At 46.7% G+C, this 21,529-nt stretch overlaps 1 protein-coding gene across 1 annotated transcript in view; it reads right to left on the reverse strand.

The window, feature by feature from the left end:
• Positions 1 to 13,459: 13,459 nt before the first annotated feature.
• LOC122363456 (chordin-like protein 1) overlaps positions 13,460 to 21,529 on the reverse strand; it is a 33,256-nt gene continuing 25,186 nt past the window's right edge. The window contains exons 7-10 of the mRNA XM_043332743.1: positions 15,923 to 16,104; positions 15,495 to 15,613; positions 14,951 to 15,113; positions 13,460 to 14,561 (exon numbers count right to left, since the gene is read on the reverse strand). Coding sequence (XP_043188678.1) covers positions 14,404 to 14,561; positions 14,951 to 15,113; positions 15,495 to 15,613; positions 15,923 to 16,104 — 622 coding nt within the window. The 3' untranslated portion in view covers positions 13,460 to 14,403. The remainder of the gene's footprint in view (positions 14,562 to 14,950; positions 15,114 to 15,494; positions 15,614 to 15,922; positions 16,105 to 21,529) is intronic.

Consider the following 21,529-nt stretch of genomic DNA (forward strand, 5'->3'; position numbering starts at 1 on the left):
CATGTGGGCCCACAAGAAATCTCACCCCTGTGCAAATTTGGTGTCTCTGTTTTTTTTTTTAGGGGGGGGGGGTAAAAATGTAAAAAAAATGCTAAAAAGAGTCCAAAGTTTTTGCCTATAATGTTCGATCTAAAAAAGATAGAACAAAAATAAAGCACCAGTAAACTCAGCACCTCAATGTTCATCGAATGGTATGCCTTTTTTACCAGTTTAACCCGCGCATGACTGGGGTATTTTCTATAACGCAAGTGACTGAGGGGGGGGGGCCTCTACAGAGCCCCCTCCTATCTCCTAAACTACTGGGCTGATCTTCAAAATTCAAACTGCGTCTGATAGCCCTGGATAAACTGTCACACGAAACCTAATTTCACTGACCTCGAGGTCACCGATGACGTCACAGGTCAGGTCAAAGTAAAAATTATTAGCATTTTGGCTTGTTCACATCTTGGGCTCTGGCCGCCGTCTTACAAGTCAAATCAGGCTCATTTTTCGTTTACACACTCGTGAACAGATGCTCTAGATATCCTGAGGGTACCAAATTTGTACTTTGATTTTCAGGTCAGGGTCAGGTCATCACAGGTCACGGAAATATTACATCATGCGTCGGTCACGTGACACATGTTTTATGGCCCATTTAGGCCATAAATTTCGAATTTGATGTCGTTTGTGTAATTCGAGGTCATTTCGAGTCGAATTTAGATTAGGTCAGGTCACTTTCAGGTCAAAAAAGGTCAAATTTTGAAGTTAAAATTTTTCAACATAAAAGGTGTCTAATAGATGCAGTTTGAGCTCAGAAACACGATGGTGCTATTTATATTGGTGTACGATGTCAAATACGTACTGAAAAAATTGATTTGAAAAATTAATAATTGTGAACTTTTTCCAATAATGCTTGGCCATTTTTGAAGATATTTAGCTAAAATTTGCTAGAGTTAGTCATAGGCATACGTTCTATCACATGTATTCCGTTTTTTTTTTGAAAAGTCAAAAACTTTTTGAAAAAAATATAAAAATATAAATTTCGAATTTTATTATATAAAATTTTCGACATTTTCGAAATTTTGGAGATCCGAGATAGCAGTTTGATAGCGCAGTCTATCCTGAGTCTTTTCATGCAAAGCAATTGGATCTAACTTAAAAACTGAGCTCTTGGGAGCGATTGCCGTGGTTCAATGTTTTGCGTCGAAATCGGCCGAACATAACGTCACTCTGACGTCATTTCCGGCTGACCTGTGGTAGCTACGAAGTTTATATTTTGTCACTTGGTGTCGAATTGATGCAGCCGAAGGTACTGAAAGTTTAGCGTCGATACGTCAAGCGGTTTGGAAGTTATTGCAGAAAAACGGGAGGGGGGCTATGAATAGTCCCCCCCCCCCAGTGGGGTGTGGGGTAGGTGAATGAATCGAGTGTGCCTAAAGTTTCGTCACGACCGACCGCTTTTTACGCGAGTTATTTTCGAAAAACCTTTGCGAGGGGGATGTACTGCCGTACTGCTTGTACTGCCCCGTTGTACTGCCGGCGAGGGTTAACCCTCGCATGTGTAGGGGGGGGGGTCGGATGGACCCCCCCCCCATGGTTTTTCGCGAATAACTCGCGTAAAAAGTGGCCGATCGCGACGAAACTTTCAGTACCCCCGCATTCATCAATTTTACACCTACCCTTAAAATTTCATGACCCTGACCCAAATGACCTTTGACCTGTGACCTCTTTTCCGAGACCATGTTTGGCCGGAATCGCGATTTCGCGTATGTCTGCTCGCATTAGCCTCGCGTTTGCAAGCTTTTCGTGGTTTCAAACGTTCAAACATGAGATTTGATGTTGCTCCCATACATTAGGGTGGGTGTCAAGGTCACCTGAAGGTCAGGTCAGGTCATTGACCTTTGGTGACCTCGGGTGACCTCGGTTCACTTTTTCGAGTTTTACATGTTTCTAGGCTAGTTTTTGGAGCTGAATTCGAATTTAACAGCCATTTGAACATTTACGAAGTAGTTTTGGTGACTTCGTAACATGTTACGAAGCTGTCAGAGGCGGTTGACACGTACTACGAATACCCGTCACGACGCCTACTGGTTGACGTGACCTGACCTGACCCGACCTGGTCTAAATGCTTAAAGACATCATCTGTGATCAAAACTAACACGATATTCGTGATCAGCACCCCGAAAAACCTCTTAGCAATCACACTTTACGACTTTCTAACAGGTCCCGATTTTCCCGACTTTGGGTCATTGACCTGACCTGGAAGGTCAACCAATGACCTAGGACCTTAAAATTTGGTATCATCGGCTTCCTCTCATCACGGGCAACACGCTCGTTTTTTCCGCGAAGCTCTAGCTCGATCAGGGGCCAAACGGCAAGGGGGGGTCCAACCGACCCCCCCCCCCCCCTACACATTAGAAGCTGGCAAACGCCGCACACATGCGAGGGTTAAGATTCCTGACACCACCCGTCAGGCGTCAACAGCTCATTGATCCTTCATATTTGAGGTCCTAGCTCAGCCCGTAGCCCAGCCCAGCGCATGGCCTGTTGGGCTGGCCCGGTCCGTGACGTACATACACCATGGTTCCATGGTCCATGACGTACATGACGTACGTATGCTTTAGTGGTTCATTTATGACGTCATTGGTTACTGGTTAGTGATTTGATCTGAAGCTTCAGTTGGCGTCAAAGGCTCCTCCAGCATCCTCGATACAGTATGTCAAGTGTCAGCTTCCTACTCCCAACTTTTTTCGAGCAATCGATAAAGACAGGAGTGTGGGTGGCGCCAACTTAAGCTTGACCCATTTTACTTACGTCATAGTGATCAGCGCTGCTCTTGACGAGATCTTGTTACGTCACTAATAACTATCACAAATGGGGAGCTAGAAGCGAAGCAATGCCAAAACTCGCTTCAATGTAGTTTTTGGTTCTCTACTAAGACGCCAGAAGCACGTCCGGACACCAGGGACACGTGCCCGCGACTAAATCCTATCTTAATTACAATCTGCGGATGGGACGGCTCAGCATTTTTGGGCTAGTTCAGGAATTCGCCGCTGGTGGCGCCTGTGTATGTCGTGTCTCACTGCGTGCCGAATTGTGCGTAATGATGGCTTTCTTATCAAGTACACTGAGCAGCCGTGTCTTTTATTAACCCTCGCCCGCACATGGGGGGGGTGGTTGCCACCCCCCCCAGGCAGTCTTTCTGCTCTGCACTCAACATTTTTAGAGCTAGAAGGCTGATTTTTGGTATAGCTGCTCGTCTATCCTTTTTTGATGTCCACTGAAAATTTCAAGTTTCTGTGATTTTTGGTTTCGGAGATATGACCTTGTTTTTCAGGTCATGTCATGACCCAAATGGCCAATTCTCAACATCTTGCGTTTGCCATGGGCCTTGTGAGCATTTGACACCCTGATTTCGGCCTTTTTTGCCAGTCTTACCTCCCACCTATCATGGAACATGTTGTTCGACGATGTACAGGGGTCAAGGTCAGGGTCAAGGTCAACCTAGGTCATCTAAGATAATTGCGTTTTAGGCAAGCTGAATTTACTTTTTGTGAAGTTTTTTTGACTGCATTTTTGGTAAAGGCTTCTCAGATCATGATTTCATGTGATATGGACCCAAAAACAATCGGTGCACACATCAGTATACACACAGACACACACAGACATACAAACACATATAATTGACCTTGACCTAACTTGACCTGAAATGACCTCAGCAGCAAAATTCTGGTCGGATAGTGTGACAAAGAGGTTCTAGCTGGCTTGGCACCAGAAAACAGCATCGTCATCGGTATTTGATAAGCAGCGCACTTGATATCCAACGGTGACCCAAAACAGCAACATTTTTTAGTTTGACCTGACCTGGAAGGTCAATGACTGACCTGAGAAGGTAAAACTGGGTATCATTGGATTCGTCTCTTCCCAAAGAATCTTTTTGGTCTTTACTGCTAAGCTCTATCTCCAACAGGAACGAAATGGCGCGGGGGGGGTGGCAACCACCCCCCCCATGTGCGTTCTAGGATGGGAAAATGGCATGTGCGGGCGAGGGTTAAAGGAACTATCCCACCTTTAACATGGGGTTTGAGTTGAGATAGCCAAGTTTGCGGCGAGGTTCAGAAACCACTATCTATCTAGGTTGCAGCCCCCGCGGCCTCTTGGTGTTGAAGAAATTCGTTCCCTTCATTTGAAAATGGGCCTTGCACAAGGCCCTATCTTCAACATGGAGCGACCGTTAGTGTGACGTCACCTCGTTTAGTCATTCTGATTTAAATGGGTTTGTTCGTTGAAAAATCGCTTAAAACTTGGTCTGAACTTTGTTGTGGTGCCTACAGAGTAAAAAGAATCAGCTTTATGACAGTAATGTGGTCTGGGGAAGGAGGTAATTTTGGGCTGTGACGTCACATATTTGAATGTTTGTGTTTGGAATATGGGAAGCCTAAGATGTTTAATGAAAAATAAATGCCAGAACCGTGTTCCTGGTCATCCAATCTATAAAATCGGGCACAATTTAACTGGTTTTAACAACATTTTAGAAGGTGGGATAGTCCCTTTATCAATCATGGTCGAGACTTTGGATGATTCATTTGATGAACAACTCTTCTCTAACTGATGCATCATAAACGACCACACCTTGAATATCTATGTGTATGTAGTGGTAAGGTCAAACATTCAAGTGCACAGCGGAAATAGTGATCGTTAGATACATGATATTTCAGACACGTATACCTATCTTTTTTAGGTGCCCTATGCCATTCCGTTTTAGTGTGACCTTGCGGTTTGGGTGCGGGGGGGGGGGGCGAGGACGAGGGTACTGACCCGTCCAACGGTTCCTGGAACTAGCGGTGGGATTACTCATCCTTTGATGAATTATTTTTCTACGATCTACCTAGCAATTAACATCGTATGGCTGCCCTTGACCGTTCGTTTGGGGGCGGTGACCTGTGGCAGGTTCTTTCGTTTTGGCAAAGAAAACCGACCACGTGGGGCTAAAAATACCCGAATCCTAACGGTACGGCTGAAAAAGATCGTACGCGATAATATTGCGGGGTTTGATGTTCATATTTTTCTTGGAAGTACCGTTGGGGTCGGGACTTCAAGGGTGTAATTCGAAACCCACCGCTGGCTCAGAGGTATCCGTCATATTGAGCAGTGTTACGCAACTTTACTGACCTTTGCCATTCAGATAAAGCGTTCGACTAGCCTCCTCTGGCACCCAAATACACTGGTACAAGGTGGGGTTGAGAGATGGACAAGACATAACCAAAAGGATCATGCTGCATATCAGTCGATCCTTGAGCTGAGCACATCTGAGTTATTTTTGTTTTTCTAGTTTGTCTCAATCAAAAGTTGTAAAATAGCTGCTGGAGACCTTTTATGACCTGAGCTGGCCTCAGTGACTTAGGCGAGTAGGTAGAGAGGAGCCACTGATACACTTTTCCTATTTAGTATGTCTCGTTTACCTGTTACCCGTTGCTTGAGAATGCTTAAAAAGACGTTCGTTCAAAAGAAGCGCATCTAAATTTTATCACAATTTTCTCACTTACAACGGAAATGTCGCAAAATTGACATGCTCCGTGTTACATGCTGGTCGTATTTTTGGGATGGGCTACAGTTTGAGTTTCTAACGAAATGGTTAATTGATGTGCTATAAAGCATGCATTTTTATGAATCTCTTAGACACAGTTTGTCCTACACAGTACACACGCTTAACCCTTGCCCCGTTGGGGGTGGGAAAGAGTGAAACGGCCCCCCTCTCCCTTTCTGTCGGTATGTCCAAGTATGTATAGTCGACTACAGAATGATGTTCCACTTTTCACAGGCAATTATTTGCCTGGAGTGGTAGGCTGTGCCGCATCACACGGGCTGAGTTCACAAATTATAGCTTTGTCCCAATGCTCACAATCGACACGCTTAATTGCGTGATAAACGGCACAACTTAGCGCTCCGGTCAACTGATAGCTTCTGAGGAGTGGAGCATCATTCTGTAGTCGACTATACATACCTGCTGCAGATAGCGTCACCAAACATTCAGGACCCCTCCCCTTATCATCTTTACTACTGTGAACATTTTTTTAAGAGGCTTTAATAGTTCGGCCGCAAATGACATCAGAGTAACATCATATCTCGCAATTTTCGACAAAAAATGTATTACGGGAAGAGCTGACACTCCTAAAGTTTTGATGATTTAAAAATTCGTAGCACAAAAAAGATGTAGGTAGAATTCACAGGGTAACACAACTTTTATATTGGAAATTTTGAGACAAAAATATTCTGGCCTCAAAAGATTAAAGACAAATAATTTTTATGATGTTTATAAATACCAAACATTTCCAAAATTTTTAAGAAAACAAAACATATGTTAATGTAATAGAACATAAGTTCGTCCATCGACGTACCAAATTTGATATCAATTACTCTAGTTTTAGCCAATTCATGGCGAAAAACAACCCAGTTGAAACGATCAGAAATAAAATGTTCTGTCGGTTGCCGCGCCTAGCCAACTCCTTATACCAGACAATGCCGAGCTCTTTTATTTTATAATAATGGCCTCAGGCCAAATTACTGTTAATAAATTAATTACTACTAAATATAAAAAAATTACTAAATATAAATAAATTAATTACAAATTACAAATTACGATCTGTTTACAAATCGATCCAGTGGCGGCGGAAGCAGGGGGGGCAAGGGGGGCAGCTGCACCCTAAAGCTATGGAAAGGAGCGCCTCGAAAATCTGTAGAGGAGGCAGGAAGTTAAGAGGTGCGGCAGCCATAAAGCTGAGCAGTGCGACACCGCAACTGATAAAGGCACTTGTGACACGAAGAGGGTGGCAATGACGTGGGAAAAGTATCTTTTGATATGCTGAAGAGTGGAGGGCATCCTTATCTGAAACAAAGGCAGATGCTGCCGACCCTGTCGAATATAATTTTGCCAGGCGATAAAGGCTAGGAGGGCGCAGCCACTCGAGAAGCGCGCCATGCGGAAGAGGGGCGCCTGCATGCGAAAGAGGGGCGCCTGTGTGTGGGACGAAAAAGAAACATTTATGGAGACGTCTTTGAAGGCGATAGCCTCCGAACGCCAACACGAACATATGAGGGCTTATAGCGTTGCAGGCTCCATGCGACAAAAAGGGGCGCCCCTGATGGCCGATATGCGAGAGGAAATTAGTTTGTGTAACATTTATCGGGGGCGGTTTGCCGTTTACAACATATGAATGTTAACCCGCGCCCCGTAGGGCTACCGGCGGACCCTACCACCCGTAGGGGGGGGGGGGGGCCGTATCGGCCCCCCCTAAGATCTCGGAAAGTTACCGGCCGATTTTCAAAATTCAAACGGCGTTCGATAGCCCCACTCGGGAACTACCTTGTGACCAAATTTCATTGACCTAGGTCAAACCGATGACGTCACAGGTCAGGTCAAAGGTCAGATTTTCACCGTTCACAGGCAATTCAAGAAATGTGCTGTGAAAGCGAGTAAATTGGTAATTTATTGAAAACCATCGATGGTACATTGTTCGTCAAATACATACTTTGCTATCTGAGGTCACTGATACCAGGTCAGGTCACAGCGAGGTCAGGTCACCGGGGGTCACAATATGAATGTGTCGTGTGATACATGTTTTATGGTCCATTTTACATGACAAGTGCGATTATGTGGGTTAGGCAGCCTTTGGGGCCAGCCTAGGTCACGTTTTTGTGAAGGTCAGGTCAAGGTCAGGTCAAATTAGGTCAAATTTCAAAGTTGATATTTTTGCATAAAATGGATATTGATTCGATGCAGCTCGTCACGGGGAGTCTAATGGTGGTCTTCGTTTCGCTCTACGAGTTCTAGAATTGCCAAAAATTGAGTTTGAAAATTTGACGTCATCATTTTTGAACAGTTTTTTCGCTATAACTTGGCCAAAAAACGAGGTATCGATCTGAAATTTGGTATGTAGATAGAAGACGGTAGGCACTATTATATATATTCCGGTTTTTTCGAAACTCAAAAAAAAATTTGGATTTTTTGGCGAATATATCCAAAAAAATGCTTTTTTGATTTTTGGGGGTCAAAACTCAAAAATTTCAAAAATTCGAGATGGCAGTTTTGTAGCCCTGTCAATTCTACACCTTTTATGTCTTGATCATTTTTCTGTATCTTCAAAGCTGTAGTCCTGACAGGTCTTCTCGCGAAGGTCTTTTTTCGGTCGAAAATGACAGAACATGACGTCACTCTGACGTCATTTGTGGCCAACCTATCATAGCCTCTGGGAAAATTTTTGGTCACAATGTGTAAAATTGATGCCCGGAGGGGTCCTGAAAGTTTAGTGGCGATATCTCCAGCCGTTTAGGAGATATCGACCGAAAAGGACAGGGGGGGGGGCGTTTCGGCCCCCCCCCCCTACGGGGCGCGGGTTAAGGGAGGTCCGAGATTGGGGCCTGTAAAATTGCACTGTCCGTATGGGCGGTTACACCCCTAGTGCTAGGGCGTATTTTGCGTTTTTTTTTACTGGGGAGATATATGGTAAGGGGCGCCCAGCGGGAAGGGGCGCTTCAATATCGTTTGCACCCCTATCCTAGAATACCTTCCGCCGCCACTGAATCGATCATCTTTTAGGAAGTGTGTATTGGCGTTTCTTAGCTCTCGGTGAGCCCTGTACATAAATGTGGTATTTTTTATTAGTGTTATTTGTGCTTTTACTTTTTAACTCCGTCTTTTATTGGGTTTTGTACCTGTTGACGGTTTCAATAAATACAAATACAAATACAAACCCAAAGTGATTACGTCAAATTTCAAACTCAATTTGATTCAACTTAGAAACTCAATCACTCGTTCTAGACCACGCAGCGTAAAAGTTTCAGTAAGACCACCGTCGTATTCCCCGTGACGAGCTGCATCAAATATAAAATCCTTTTTTATGTAAAATATAAATATAAATATTGAAAGTTAACGTTTTTTACCTGACCTTGACCTGACCTTCACCAGAAGGTAACCTTAACCCGCGCACCGACGGGGGGGGCGGATATCCGCCCCCCTGAGGTTTTTCGCGAATAGCGGGAAAACCGCGGCGCGTAGCGCCGCAAAATTTGGTATGACTATAACCTCATCAATTTTACACATGGTGTGCAAGTTTGAACCTCCTACCTTTTAAGGTCAGGTCACCAGGTCACTTTGAATGACCCAACCTCAAGTCACTTTTTTGCAACTTTGTCACCGTGCCAGAGCTACAGTAGATGTCGGAGGCCTTTGAAAGTCGCAGGATATTATTAGGTCATAAGTAGCTACAATTTTTATATCTCGGAATTTTGATATCGGTGACCTAAGGTCAGGTCAATTTCGCGACCTCCCCATTATAAGTCAATGGGGGAAAAATCAACTCCCTGTTTTTACCACTAAAACGGGTCGGAATGGCCCCATATACCATACATGACTTCATATACGATCAACCTTCACTACCTTGAGGTCTGTTTTGCTGTTGGGCAGCTGTGGGGTCATGTGACGTCATCAAAGGTCACCAAAGGTTTTTGGCCAATAACTCCGTACAGGAACAAGATACAGACGCGTGGATGGTCTCATTGTGTTCAGCTCGTCAAGACGCATCGAATGATATACATGATGACCTCGAGGTCACGTGACCTGAGGTCAACCTTTGACCTTGACCTTTCGAGGTCAACATATATATCATTCGATGCGGATTGACGAGAGGATCACGATGATGCCCTTAGTTTGTTCCTATCTTGACTAATTCGAAAGTTATTCGAGAAAAACTCTCTCCATATCTAGCGCCGCCATTTTGGCTTTTTCGACCCCTGTGACGTCATCTTTGACCTGACCTGAAAATGACCTTAGTAAAAATTGTAGATCTTGGCCGTGCGTGAGCCGTGTAGATCTTATCCGATGCCGTTTACCGCTTGTCGCTATCTTGCTTCGTTCTCGAGATCTCAGGGGGGGGGGCGGTCATCCGCCCCCCCCCCGTCGGTGCGAAGTTGGCGCAGACCCCCGTCGGTGCGCGGGTTAACTGGCCTAAATGGTCGTCTAGCCCACATCATTGAATTTGAAACGTGAAATTGACCATACACATGTATCACGCGACCATAGTATGATTGGGTTCATATTGTGACCCATAGTGACCTGACCTCTGTGGCCTGACCTGGTATCAGCGACATCATTTAGTAAAATGCGTATTAGACAAACAATACTCAATCAATGATTTTCGATATTCTGCCTTTCACTCGATGTAATAAGAGATTTCTTAGAAGGCCTGTAAACGGTCAAAAGAGCGACCTTTGACCTGACTGGTGACATCAGTTGCAACCAGGTCAATTAAATTTTGTCACTTGGTACTTCCCCGGTGGGGCTATCCAACGCCGTTACAATTTTGAAAATCAGTCGTTAATTTTCAGAGATCTTAGGGAGCCGAATCCCCCCCCCCCCCCCCGCCCAACGGATGGCAGGGCCCGGGGCGCCCGGGGTGCCCAACGGGGTGCAAGAATGCACACTGCACGCGAAAGGTTTCTTAAAAGGTTAGGTATCTGAAGAAAAAGTGCCTTACGAAAATTATGAAAGTTATGTAAGCGTTATGAATGTTGTATATGTTACGGGTCATATGCTAACTTGGGCAGTATGCAAACTACCCGGGCAGTATGCAAACTACCCGACAGCCCGGGCAGTATGCATACCGCCCGGGTAGTATGCATACTACCCGACCCCTTGGGCAGTATGCATACCGCCCGGACAGTTTGCATACTGCCCGGGTAGTATGCATACTGCCCACCTTTCATCTCACGGGCAAGATGTTTACTCGGGCAATATGCTGACCGCGGCTCGTGAGACTATAGTTAATGCAATAGCTCGCATACATGGCTATGACAGACGCTTTAGCCCTCGCATGTGTGGGGCGTTTGCTAGCATCTAACGTGTAGGGGAGGGGCCGGTTGGACCCCCCCCCCTGCCGTTCAGCCCCTGATCAAGCTAGAGCTTCGCGACAAAAAAAAAGCGAGCGTGTTGCCCGTGACGAGGGGAAGCCAACGATACCCAATTTTAAGGTCCTAGGTCATTGGTTGACCTTCCAGGTCAGGTCAATGACCCAAAAATCGGGAAAATCTGGACCTGCTAGAACTTCGTAAAGTGAAGCTGTTCTTAGCTTTTTGGGCGTTTTTGATCACGAATTTCATGTTAGTTTTGATCGCAATTCGCAGTTGATGTCTCTATGCATTTAGGCCATGTCGGGTCAGGTCAGATCAGGTCAACCATGAGGCGTCCTGTGTTTCTCTTATTCAGCATCGTGTTTCTCTTGTCGAAACGCGTCGAATGCACTATACCTAATTTGACTTTAAAGGCCACTTTGAAAATTTGACCTAAGGTCAGGGTCATGACCTGACATTGAAAGGTCTTGTTCTTTATTAGCCGATCATTATCGTCGACCTGAACACATCTAAGGTCGTTTACATCGCTCCAACGTGTCTCCGTCAAAAGTTATCGTAAAAAACTGCTGGAGACTTTTGCTGACCTGAGATGACCTCATGGTCATAAAGAGAGGTCACAAGTGCCATTTTCCGATTCAGCGTGTCATATTTACCTGTAACCCAATGTTTGAAAGTGCTTAAAATTATTTTCACCCAAAAAGGCGTCTTTCAACTTTATCCTGTCAACCTCTGAGGGGGACTACGCAAAAATGACCTGACCTGAGGTCATCATCGATATTATATCAAAATTACGTGTTTTGTATGTGATTTGTATATGTGTTTTGTACACACTTTTACTCTATTAGGTAATCGTTAAGAGTTTTAAAGCGATAGTTGAGTCGGTACAGCTATGGCGAGCATACAAGCTTTTTCTGAGATAAGGTCACTTGAACTGACCTGGTAACCCGACCATCAGAACTTGTAACGTCTTACGTGTAAGTAGTTTCATACAGCATTTGCTATTGAAACTGTAATAAAGCCCTCTACAGGTCCAGGTGCCAATCCAAAGCCAGCGAGTGATGACACTCTAGTCACGCTATATCTGGCGTCATTTTAGATTAAAGTGACTTGTTGGCCGCTGGCTAATTACCAATGAAATTCTGAGGAGAAAAAAAACTGAGTACTTATATTCCAACCCTTATTTCATCCTTCAATCGTTAAATCACGTTTGACGGCGCAAAAGGACATGGCGGATGAACTACATTACTCAGAGTCATTAATATATTAAACATTGAAAACGCAACTTCAAGACGAGAAGCGGGCAGTATGCAAACTGCCCAAGTTTTGGGCGGTATGCATACTGCCCAAGGGGTCGGGTAGTATGCATACTACCCGGGCGGTATGCATACTGCCCGGGCTGTCGGGTAGTATGCATACTGCCCGGGTAGTTTGCATACTGCCCAAGTTAGCATATGACCCGTAACATATACACGAAAACGCTCTGTTGGCTGGTTCTGCTCTATTTTATTCATAGGTCACAACACAGTCCATCCTGTACACCCATCGGGATAACATGAACAATTCATCACTGACAATGCCACCCTTTCTCTCAGCACCTCAACGTTTACGTACAAACACGCGGTGGCAGCAGTCTTCAGCCGCCAGCTTTTAAGATTTACCGACGCCCAAGGCCGTTTATATATGTATGTGCAATGAGAAACATGCCAATGCCATGTACAATGTACGCGGGGACATACATAAATGCGCATCGCGCAGTGTGCACATACATCCACTTGCAATGTATGGACACGATTCGTCGATTTGCCCTGGTCACCGTTGGGCACTCTTACGCTAGTGCCGGAGAACATACACGGAGTTCCAGAGTGTCCGAGTACCAGGGTTCCACAGCACTGCAGTTTCGGAGGACCAGAGTGCCAAAGTGTGGGACTTGGACAGCCATAAGCTGTCATAACTGGGAATAGTGTACAGTGCGAGATGTAACTCCCAATCTTAGGAACAATCATCATGGGACAAGTGAATGTGCAGGGTTAAGAGCTGACGATAAGCTTTATACTGTATGGATTTTTTCAGCATGTCGTCAATTGTTAATTTTCAAACGTTAACATTTTCAGCCAATTCGAATAAGACACATGTTTAAACACTATCGTCAGCTCATATATTGACCAAGTCGTGTGTTAAACTCAGCATCGGTGAAAGTCAAGATCAGTTTGACAGTGCTCATTTTCACAAGAAGGAACCATCCAGCACAACATGAAAACTTCACAAATCTGAGTATGTTAACCACTTCTGAGATCATCGAGATTCACATTATGAGATTCGATTACGTCTAAAAGATGTAACACACGACTAACAAATGGAATGGGCAAATGAAGACGTGGCAAAAACCATTCCACTAACGAAGCATGGACACACGTAACAACAATATCTCTCTCTCTCTTTCGTTCTCCGACCACAATGCACACACTGATGCGATGTCACAAGCTAACGATTCTCTGCGGAGAGTGATGATGTACCAATGGGTCGCTTCGCCACACGTGAATGTCGCCGTCGATATCTCAGAGTTAAATAACTAGCATTGTTTCGACTAGCACACAGTGTGAGATCATAGGGAAATAAGCTTGGCGCCCTCACCTTCCTGCAGCTAAATAAAGCCGAACGACACAGAACACCGAAGATGGTACAGAGACATGGTAGAAAATACAAGAAGTGCGTCATTAAAAGATGAAATTAATGATGACGCGCTTAATTGTCGTACAATGCAGCGTGCTTGGACCCTAGGCCGCAAAGGGTTTGAATCACTGCCATATTCAAACATCACCAATCCTAGAAGTCCAACCAAGCTAACCTGAGCATAAAATACTGCCGTCCGCCCAGCTCACATGCCGCGGATTCAACCAGACACAAAACGCAGAATAAGTGACTAGCTTCCATGAGTATTTAAAAGCCACCACACGAGCGCTCGCTAACGGATAAGCGCACACGAGCACGTTATGTCGGATGCAGCCGAGTACTCTCACTCAGCCGGCTACGCACTACACAGCACCTGTCAACACCCTCGGACCTGCGGCACCGCGCCGCACTTAGCAGTTTCCACTCTCTGCACTCGTGAAAAAATAAACAACATGACAATGACCCCAACATGACCGGCCCCCGACCGCGCGTCAGTATCACAATCGGCCGGCGCCAGCGCTCGGCAGTACAAGCGACGGGACCAGCCCTGTCAGCGCACTCTGGTCCAGCGAGTCTACACCGCGGCCAAAACGGAACAGCGGCCCGTCCCCGCGCGGCCCCCGGACCGGCCACCCGCCCCAGACAACCCCGCATTGTGCCCACCGTGGCACACATACCGAAATCGCCCGACCGACGGACAGAGTGGTAGGCGACTCCACCAAAGTCCGCGTCGCCACAGTGCCAGGATAGGACTGTCCGAATGATGATTGTGGTCCGATGTGGGGGCAGATTGAGCCACTGTGCGCCTCAGCCGACATCCCTGAACTCTACACTGATCAAGTGCAGCGTTTAGAGGTCGATCTGACGCTCATTTGGCCGGCAGCCGCGCCGTTGTTTCGGCTGACGCAGGCGGAGGGTGCGTTCCAAGCGCAGCACACGCTCACCGCAGCGGGCCTTGCACTTACGGGACACGGCCTGCTCGCGGTTGAAGAATCGGCGCAGACGCTCTGAAAATAAGAATAGCACAGTTTAGAGAGAGAAAATATATGAAACCACCATTGGGATCGCATGGGTCGGGCGATCAGAAAGCTAGGGTGGCCCGAAAAGAAATCATCGACATTAGTTTACTCATTGGTTAGGTAATGCGGTAATAATGGATAAAATAATATCCCTATGTGTGCAACAACATTGTCCGTTGCTGTAGCACTGTATCAATGAGCAAAAAATAAAATTGTCACGCGATGTAACCCCGCCATCACCTTGTGAACTACGCGATGCTGAGCCCGGTTCACCCATTCTCATCCACGCCGAACGGGATAACAGTAGCGTCTACATTCCGGTTTGCTCTAACCGCTCACTCTCGACCATGTCTCCCCTCCCAACCTGGCACACTCACTCTGATTCGTGGTGCCGAGCATCTTGAAGCTAGCCACCTCCTTGAGGTCGCTGACGCTGCTGTCGTCGATCCTCAGCATCCTGAAGGTCTGCTTCTCGCCGCGGCTGAACATCCACTCGTGCTTCTCAGAAAGACCGTACCGGGTGGGCCGCTCGAAAATGTACTGAAACAGACACGGGGTGGTGGTGGTCAGAACAACATCATTGCATGAAAGAAAGATGTGACAAATGAAAGATGCATGTTCATGGAAAAAGACGACATAAAAGATGTGACTACCTGAGCAAGCTTGATCACAATTATTTCATGTTGGCGGAGTGAACGTAACAAATAAAAATCGATTACGTACAAAAATGAAGACATTTCCGTAACAATTGAAAACTGAATTAGCAAACACTGAGTGTAGGATAGTCTACCTAGATTATCATAAAAGAGTGCCTATAGCTTATTCAAAGTTCAAGTCTAACTATAGTTTACGAAAAATTGTTTGACGGTATACCGTCAAACATCTTTTTCGGTTCTATCTATCTGAAGTTTGTCGGCTCACCTGGATGAACTGTGAGATGTTGGCGCCGCCATGCGACTTCCACACGAGCAGCGCCCTCTGGGCCGGGACACATTTGACCAGGGGCATGTCCGGGCGAGAGGGTGCCGCCTGTTCCGAGCCTGCCGGACACAGGGTGAAACAGGACCTCAGTCACGAGATTTCCACACATTAGCGTCCGTCAGTTGATAAAGAAGATTGCTTTGAATAAGCTTTCAAAGGTCCAAGAGACTACCTAGTTCATCACATAATATCCAGGGCATCTTTCTTTCATATTTGCCATCCTATCAAATTTTACGAGCGAAAATCAGCACTGAATGCTGAAGGCCTGGAAGTGTTGGTGCAAATCGCAACAGTTCGCAACAGTTCACAACACAATCGCAACAGTTTCCAACCTTTGAAGTTGGAAAAGGGAAGGCAGCAGCTCCTACCTTTGGAGTTGGGGCAGAGAGGGCAGCATTGTCCGAGCACCACCTGCGGCCGGGCGCAGGTCGGCTTGGGGCACTGCACGTGGCTACACTCGACGGTGCCGGCCGAGCAGCGGCACAGGTCGCAGGTGAGCCGGCCGAACGGCCCCATCACCGGGTGCCACGTGGCGCCGTTCGGGTACAGTCTGAAACAGAAGGAGATGCTGGTCATTGACGGGGTCTGGTGGACCAAACTTCTACAGAGTCTCAGTGATGTTCGGTGAACTTATAGATGATGCCGCATGGTGTCGTTTCGCAGAAAGATTGTGTGTGTTATGTTTATCAGGTTTATACGAGTTATCTGGAAATCTACATACTTGAATCCTATTTCTGACTGCTTCTTCACACTCTGTATCACCAAACCTGCACCAAAACCTCTTATATCCATCAGTAAAGCATATTGAATCATACAGCTCGTTGGCAATGTGCTCACGAGTCCATCGCTTCTGGAGATAAGAACAGTCTCCGGACCACTGCCCATCGTATAGTCCAGCCAGGCCCGTCTACCCGTCAAATGTCAACGACAGCAGAGTCGGCTGCGCTTTCTCGGCGACAACGACGGGCACGCGACAGTCGGGAGCAGGGGTCAGCGCGGTCAGTTGCTGCATGTTGACCTCTGACCTTAGCCAAGAGCACCTGGAGACACCAGAGGCCGACGAGACGCGATTGGGTGGCGCCAGCGCAGCCGAGGGTCCGCAGGTTTGTTTCGTATAAAAATGTTATTTATTGGTAACTTTATTTTTTGTATACAAAGCTTTTCTTTGCCTTTCGTTCGAACGTTTAAGTTCTGAAGAAGCAAAAGTAGGTCTAGGAAAAACAAAGACAAAAACCAAATCATCCTAACCAACCCTTCACTTTTGAGTCTAGCTCGCAACAAAATGCCTATCGGTGATTTTGTTTACACCTTGCTATGTAAACATTCGTCTACCAACCCTAAGAACTAGTGGTTTTCCAGACCCACGCTTATCTAGAAACCATCGAGGACGGCTATCCGAAAACGAGGAATCTCGAAGCAACTGCCCTGAACCCTTACATAATGATGGAGCGAGCGCACGATGCACGGCGCCTCGGCTCCGCGCCCGGCGGGCCGGGGAGGGCCCGCAACAGGGAGGTCCTGGACGAGTGGAGTGTAACAGCCGCCGAATCCTGGCAACTCAGCTCCGGGTCCAGTTCGGCGAACCTCCAGCCGCAGTACATGCCCCAGTGCGGCTGACAGAGTGGCGGCGACGGCGGCGGTAACTTTCCCGACTATACCACCGCCCGCCACCGCCCGGTCCTCCGCCGCCGCCGTCGCTGCCGTCATCGAGACGAGGCGCCGATGTTAGGCGGTCCAGCCGGGCGGTTCAGGGCGGTAGCGGAGGGCGGTGGCGAAGAAGGACGACAAAAAGGAGGGCCAACGTCCGGCTAGGCTGTCCAGGCTCCATTCGTCATGATTGGGGTAGTCGGAATTTGACGGCGGAGGCCGGCGGCGCTGCGGGCATCGACCGAATCCTTGTCTGGGTCGTCGCCGCCTCCCCCTCCTCCAGCGAACAGCAGGGAGATCAAGGGCGGCGTCACCGTGGGGGCAGTGGGGGCAAACTGCCCCCACTGGCATGAGGCCATGGGGGCAAGACTATGTTTTTGCCCCCACAAAATTTGGCTGATGTTGAAAAGGGAACAGAAGACCGGTGCAACATTCATGATAGGCGATTATAATAGTACGTCTGTTTTTGACGATCCCCGTATCAAGTGCATCAGCAGAACGTTCGTTCTCGGACCGCCTATCGCATATCTCCTACTCCCACTCATTCCCCTACTCATTTTCATTCACCAGAAGGCTGTCCTCGAGCTTGACCTCGAGGAGGTTGAGAATCAGTTTGTCAAAAGTCGGCCGGAGAAGAGAATAGAGATCACCCTCTTTTGGGAACCCTTAGCCTGAGACTGAGGTCAGGGAGGTATGACAAAATGTGATAGGTGTGTATATGCATTATATATGCAATTTGGCGCATCTCGACGAGACGAATGCGAAGGTACGGCTCTCGCGAGATTAAGCGGTAGGTTATTGCACTTTTGCATTTCCGGTTATATCTCAGAAACTAATCGAACTACGATGAAGCCATTTTACACGATCATGGCCGGCTTGTTACCCAACAAGTCGATCGCATTTTCAACACTTAAAAGCCTAAGACGACGAAGATATAGCCTAAAAACACTAAATTTTTAATGTGCAAAACCTACCGTTAAAACCCGCGAGACCTGTACCACTGCCGTATAGCTCTAGGACCATTTTTGTTGAAGTTATTTGCGAAAAAAAACTTAACCCGGCGGCCGCTGGGCCTCCGCGCCACCCGCCGGCCGCTGGGGGGGGGGGGGGCATATAGTTGCCCCCCTTTACTTCTGCGACGATATCGTCGCAACGCGAAGAGATAGAGAAGCGAAACTTTGCACACATCTTCCTGAATACCTAGCCGAGGTTGTGTCCAAATTTGGAGTCGATCCCATTTGAAATGACGTCACAGTGACGTCATAAGTGAAATTATAGATTTGCGACTCTCATATCCCTCACGATACATCAGGTATATGGGACCGAATAAAAAGAGTCGATTATTGGTCAGAAACTAGATGGAAGTGTAGTTAGATGTTTTAGGATGACAGCAGGTGCTGTCTAGTTCATTTACAGTTGAGTTTCATGCTCAGCGTCATCGGAAACGGTCCATAACGGAAAACGACAAAACTTTATGACGTCACTGTGACGTCATCTTAGGTGCTACAACCACCAAACTTTCCTCAAACATTGCCTAGGTATTCACTTGAAGCTATGCTAAGTTTCACGTTCGTAGCTCATCAGGTTTCGGAGATATTTCACAAAACGTAAAGGGGGGGGCAACTTTATGCCCCCCCCCCCAGCGGCTCGTGGGTTAAGCCCCAGCTTAGGGTCGTTGACCTGACCTCTGACCTCGGGTCACCAAAGTTACTTAAGTATTTCTTTTTCTAGGTAAAATGCTACACAACCGTGCTCGTAACAATTGACTCTAGCTCTAAAACTCTTTCTCTGGCAGCTGGTTGAAGCTTTGGTGACCTGAGGTCAGAGGTCAGGTCAACGACCCTGAGCTGGGGCTTTAGTTTGTTTTTCGCAAATATGAAATACCTAACTTCAACAAAAATGGTCCTAGAGCTACGGCAGAGGTACCCTCGCATTCGTTTCGTCGAGATGCGTCGAATGACATATATATTGTTTGGAAAAGGTCAAGTTTTATGTTGACCTCACCCTCACGTACACGTCTGTGACGCCGACGTTTGCCGTGCAGGGATCTAGGAAAATCGACCTTGTGACGTTGTCAAGGAGGCTAGGTCCAATTTTTTTGCTTTCAAAAGATGTCAAATTAATGGGGGATAAGGTACAGCAAGTTTCGTCTTTCTATCCCAACGCGTTCGTGAGGTATCGCAAACATTCGCCAGGGGAGGCGAAAAACGCCCCCCCCCCCTTCCGGGCCAGCGAGGGTTAATGGTTAAGCTCAATATGTATGTATGCATGAAACCTGAAACCATAATAATTTTGAATGGCAACAACTAGGGGGAAGGTGCTCATGGGTTTTGCAGTTCGGCGTATCAGACAACAGTCGGGTCACCTCAAGCTTGCCCCCACTGGCGAAAATTCGTGGCGCCGCCACTGAGGGAGATGCTGTTGGGCATTGTCAGTTGGTGATAATGAGTCCTTCCACAATGGTGGATGGATTGCGAGGAACCTCGCGGTATTCGATTAAGTCTCTCACGAATATAGTAGATGCTCAGAAGGCCAGGGTTCTCCCGTTTGCGGTGAACATCATGTAGGTACGCGGGAGATGAATCACGATTCACGAAATAACAAAGCATGCAAGCATTGAATTGAAGTTAGCCGACGTAAAAGCGTGGGTGTGTTCTATTTTGGATTAGAATGATCAAAAGCTGCATGAAAGGGATGAATGAGCTACCATCAATTATCAATCGATGGGACACTAGTGACGAACAGCGAAAAACCCGTTCGCCAAATTCGGTCACATTTTCTCTGAAGTCTTCCCCATTCTGTTTTGAGCCGATGGAACCAGTCCGCGGAACTTTTTCAGTCTATTTTGGCCCGCTGTCACGGGAGCGATCCAGCGAGTGTCTAACTGTCAAACACGCCGGCATTTTGGCTGAACGCATTCAACAAGCCGAGAGCGGAACGGCTGCCGCGCTCCCTTTGAGAGCCAATCAGAGGGGAGGGGGGAGGGACTGAGGAGGGGAATCGGACACCGCCGACTCTCAGACGGCCAGTCAGGATGGCCTTTCAGAATCGAGCTAATTATAACCCATACTAAACAGGACTCAAAGTTCCAGCAAGTGTCTGGAGCATGAGCATTATGGGATCTGCATTGAGGTAGCACGCTCGTCGAGCGTGAAATCTGAAGCGACCACCTCCTTGAGGAATGTCTAAGTATAGTCGCACATCTGGTCCTGCCTTAGACGCTAAGGAGTAAGCATTGCTGCACATTAGGGTACCCATTTTTCCCGATTTTGGAAATTTGTGGGTGGGGGTGGTTTTTCCCATTATTTCGCGGCTTGTGATTCCAATGATGCCAAAAATATTAAAATCAAAGGTGGTTTAGGGGTCGCGAATTGAGATTGAAATTTGCGTATTTACCTAGAAATATGCCTATTTGACGCTGATAATAAATCGCACTAAAGGCAAAGTTTTTGTTTTGAAAGTCGGGTAGAGGGGTCATTGAGCGCTCATTTCCTCATCCAGATCGATGTGCTCCATCACGTGGTTCCGGTTAAATGCTTTACTAGCGATCATTACGATGTCGATATTGTAACATTTGGTGAAAAGCGCCGGGAATCCCGGCGACCAACAACAGGAGCAAAACATCCCGGCCCGGGATGTTTTGCCCCTGTTCTTGGTATCATTCTGGTCAGCGTGTAATCATTTTTGAAATCTTCTGCCTCTTGAAGGTCATGAGTTGTAATGGTGACCTTTGATGACCTGTGAGGTCAAATTAAAATGGGACCTTTCAGTTGCCACGTCTCTGTTCATGACAGGCTCTTTGTGTCCATACAATTAAAGTTTGCGCAAATGAGCTCAGGATACATCTCACAGATCATGGCTTCGAATGGATTTCAAATCATGTAATTAAAAAACGATCGAACCATTTTGACCGTATGCTTCCACAAGAAACTCCGTCCTGATCGCTCACGGCTACGATGTAATACACCTATGAGACAGGGTAGGATAAATCTGGGTGTTCTACCCAAAAATATCAACTTCTAATCCGAAAACAAACTCGAAAGCGTCGATTCTTTCCATGCCCACCAATCATGTACTATTCCATTTCTTCAGTGGGGACAGATACACACCGTTCTTGTGTAAGTTTCCGATACAACTGCAGATCATTTACGAGTTCATATTCGACCACAGGCGACTAGCCATGCGCTGATACGTGCATGCAAGGCCCTAAAACATAAGGTTGGACGAAGTTTTCTACCAAAAATGTACTAGAATAGCGCATGAGTCAAAGCTATTTCCGTTGTTTCTTTACAAATATGTCGCAAACAAGCTTTTTCTGTAATAAATCA

Source organism: Amphibalanus amphitrite, unplaced genomic scaffold (assembly GCF_019059575.1).
Source record: "Amphibalanus amphitrite isolate SeventyFive unplaced genomic scaffold, NRLGWU_Aamphi_draft 000621F_arrow, whole genome shotgun sequence".
Taxonomy (NCBI): Eukaryota; Metazoa; Arthropoda; class Thecostraca; order Balanomorpha; family Balanidae; genus Amphibalanus; species Amphibalanus amphitrite.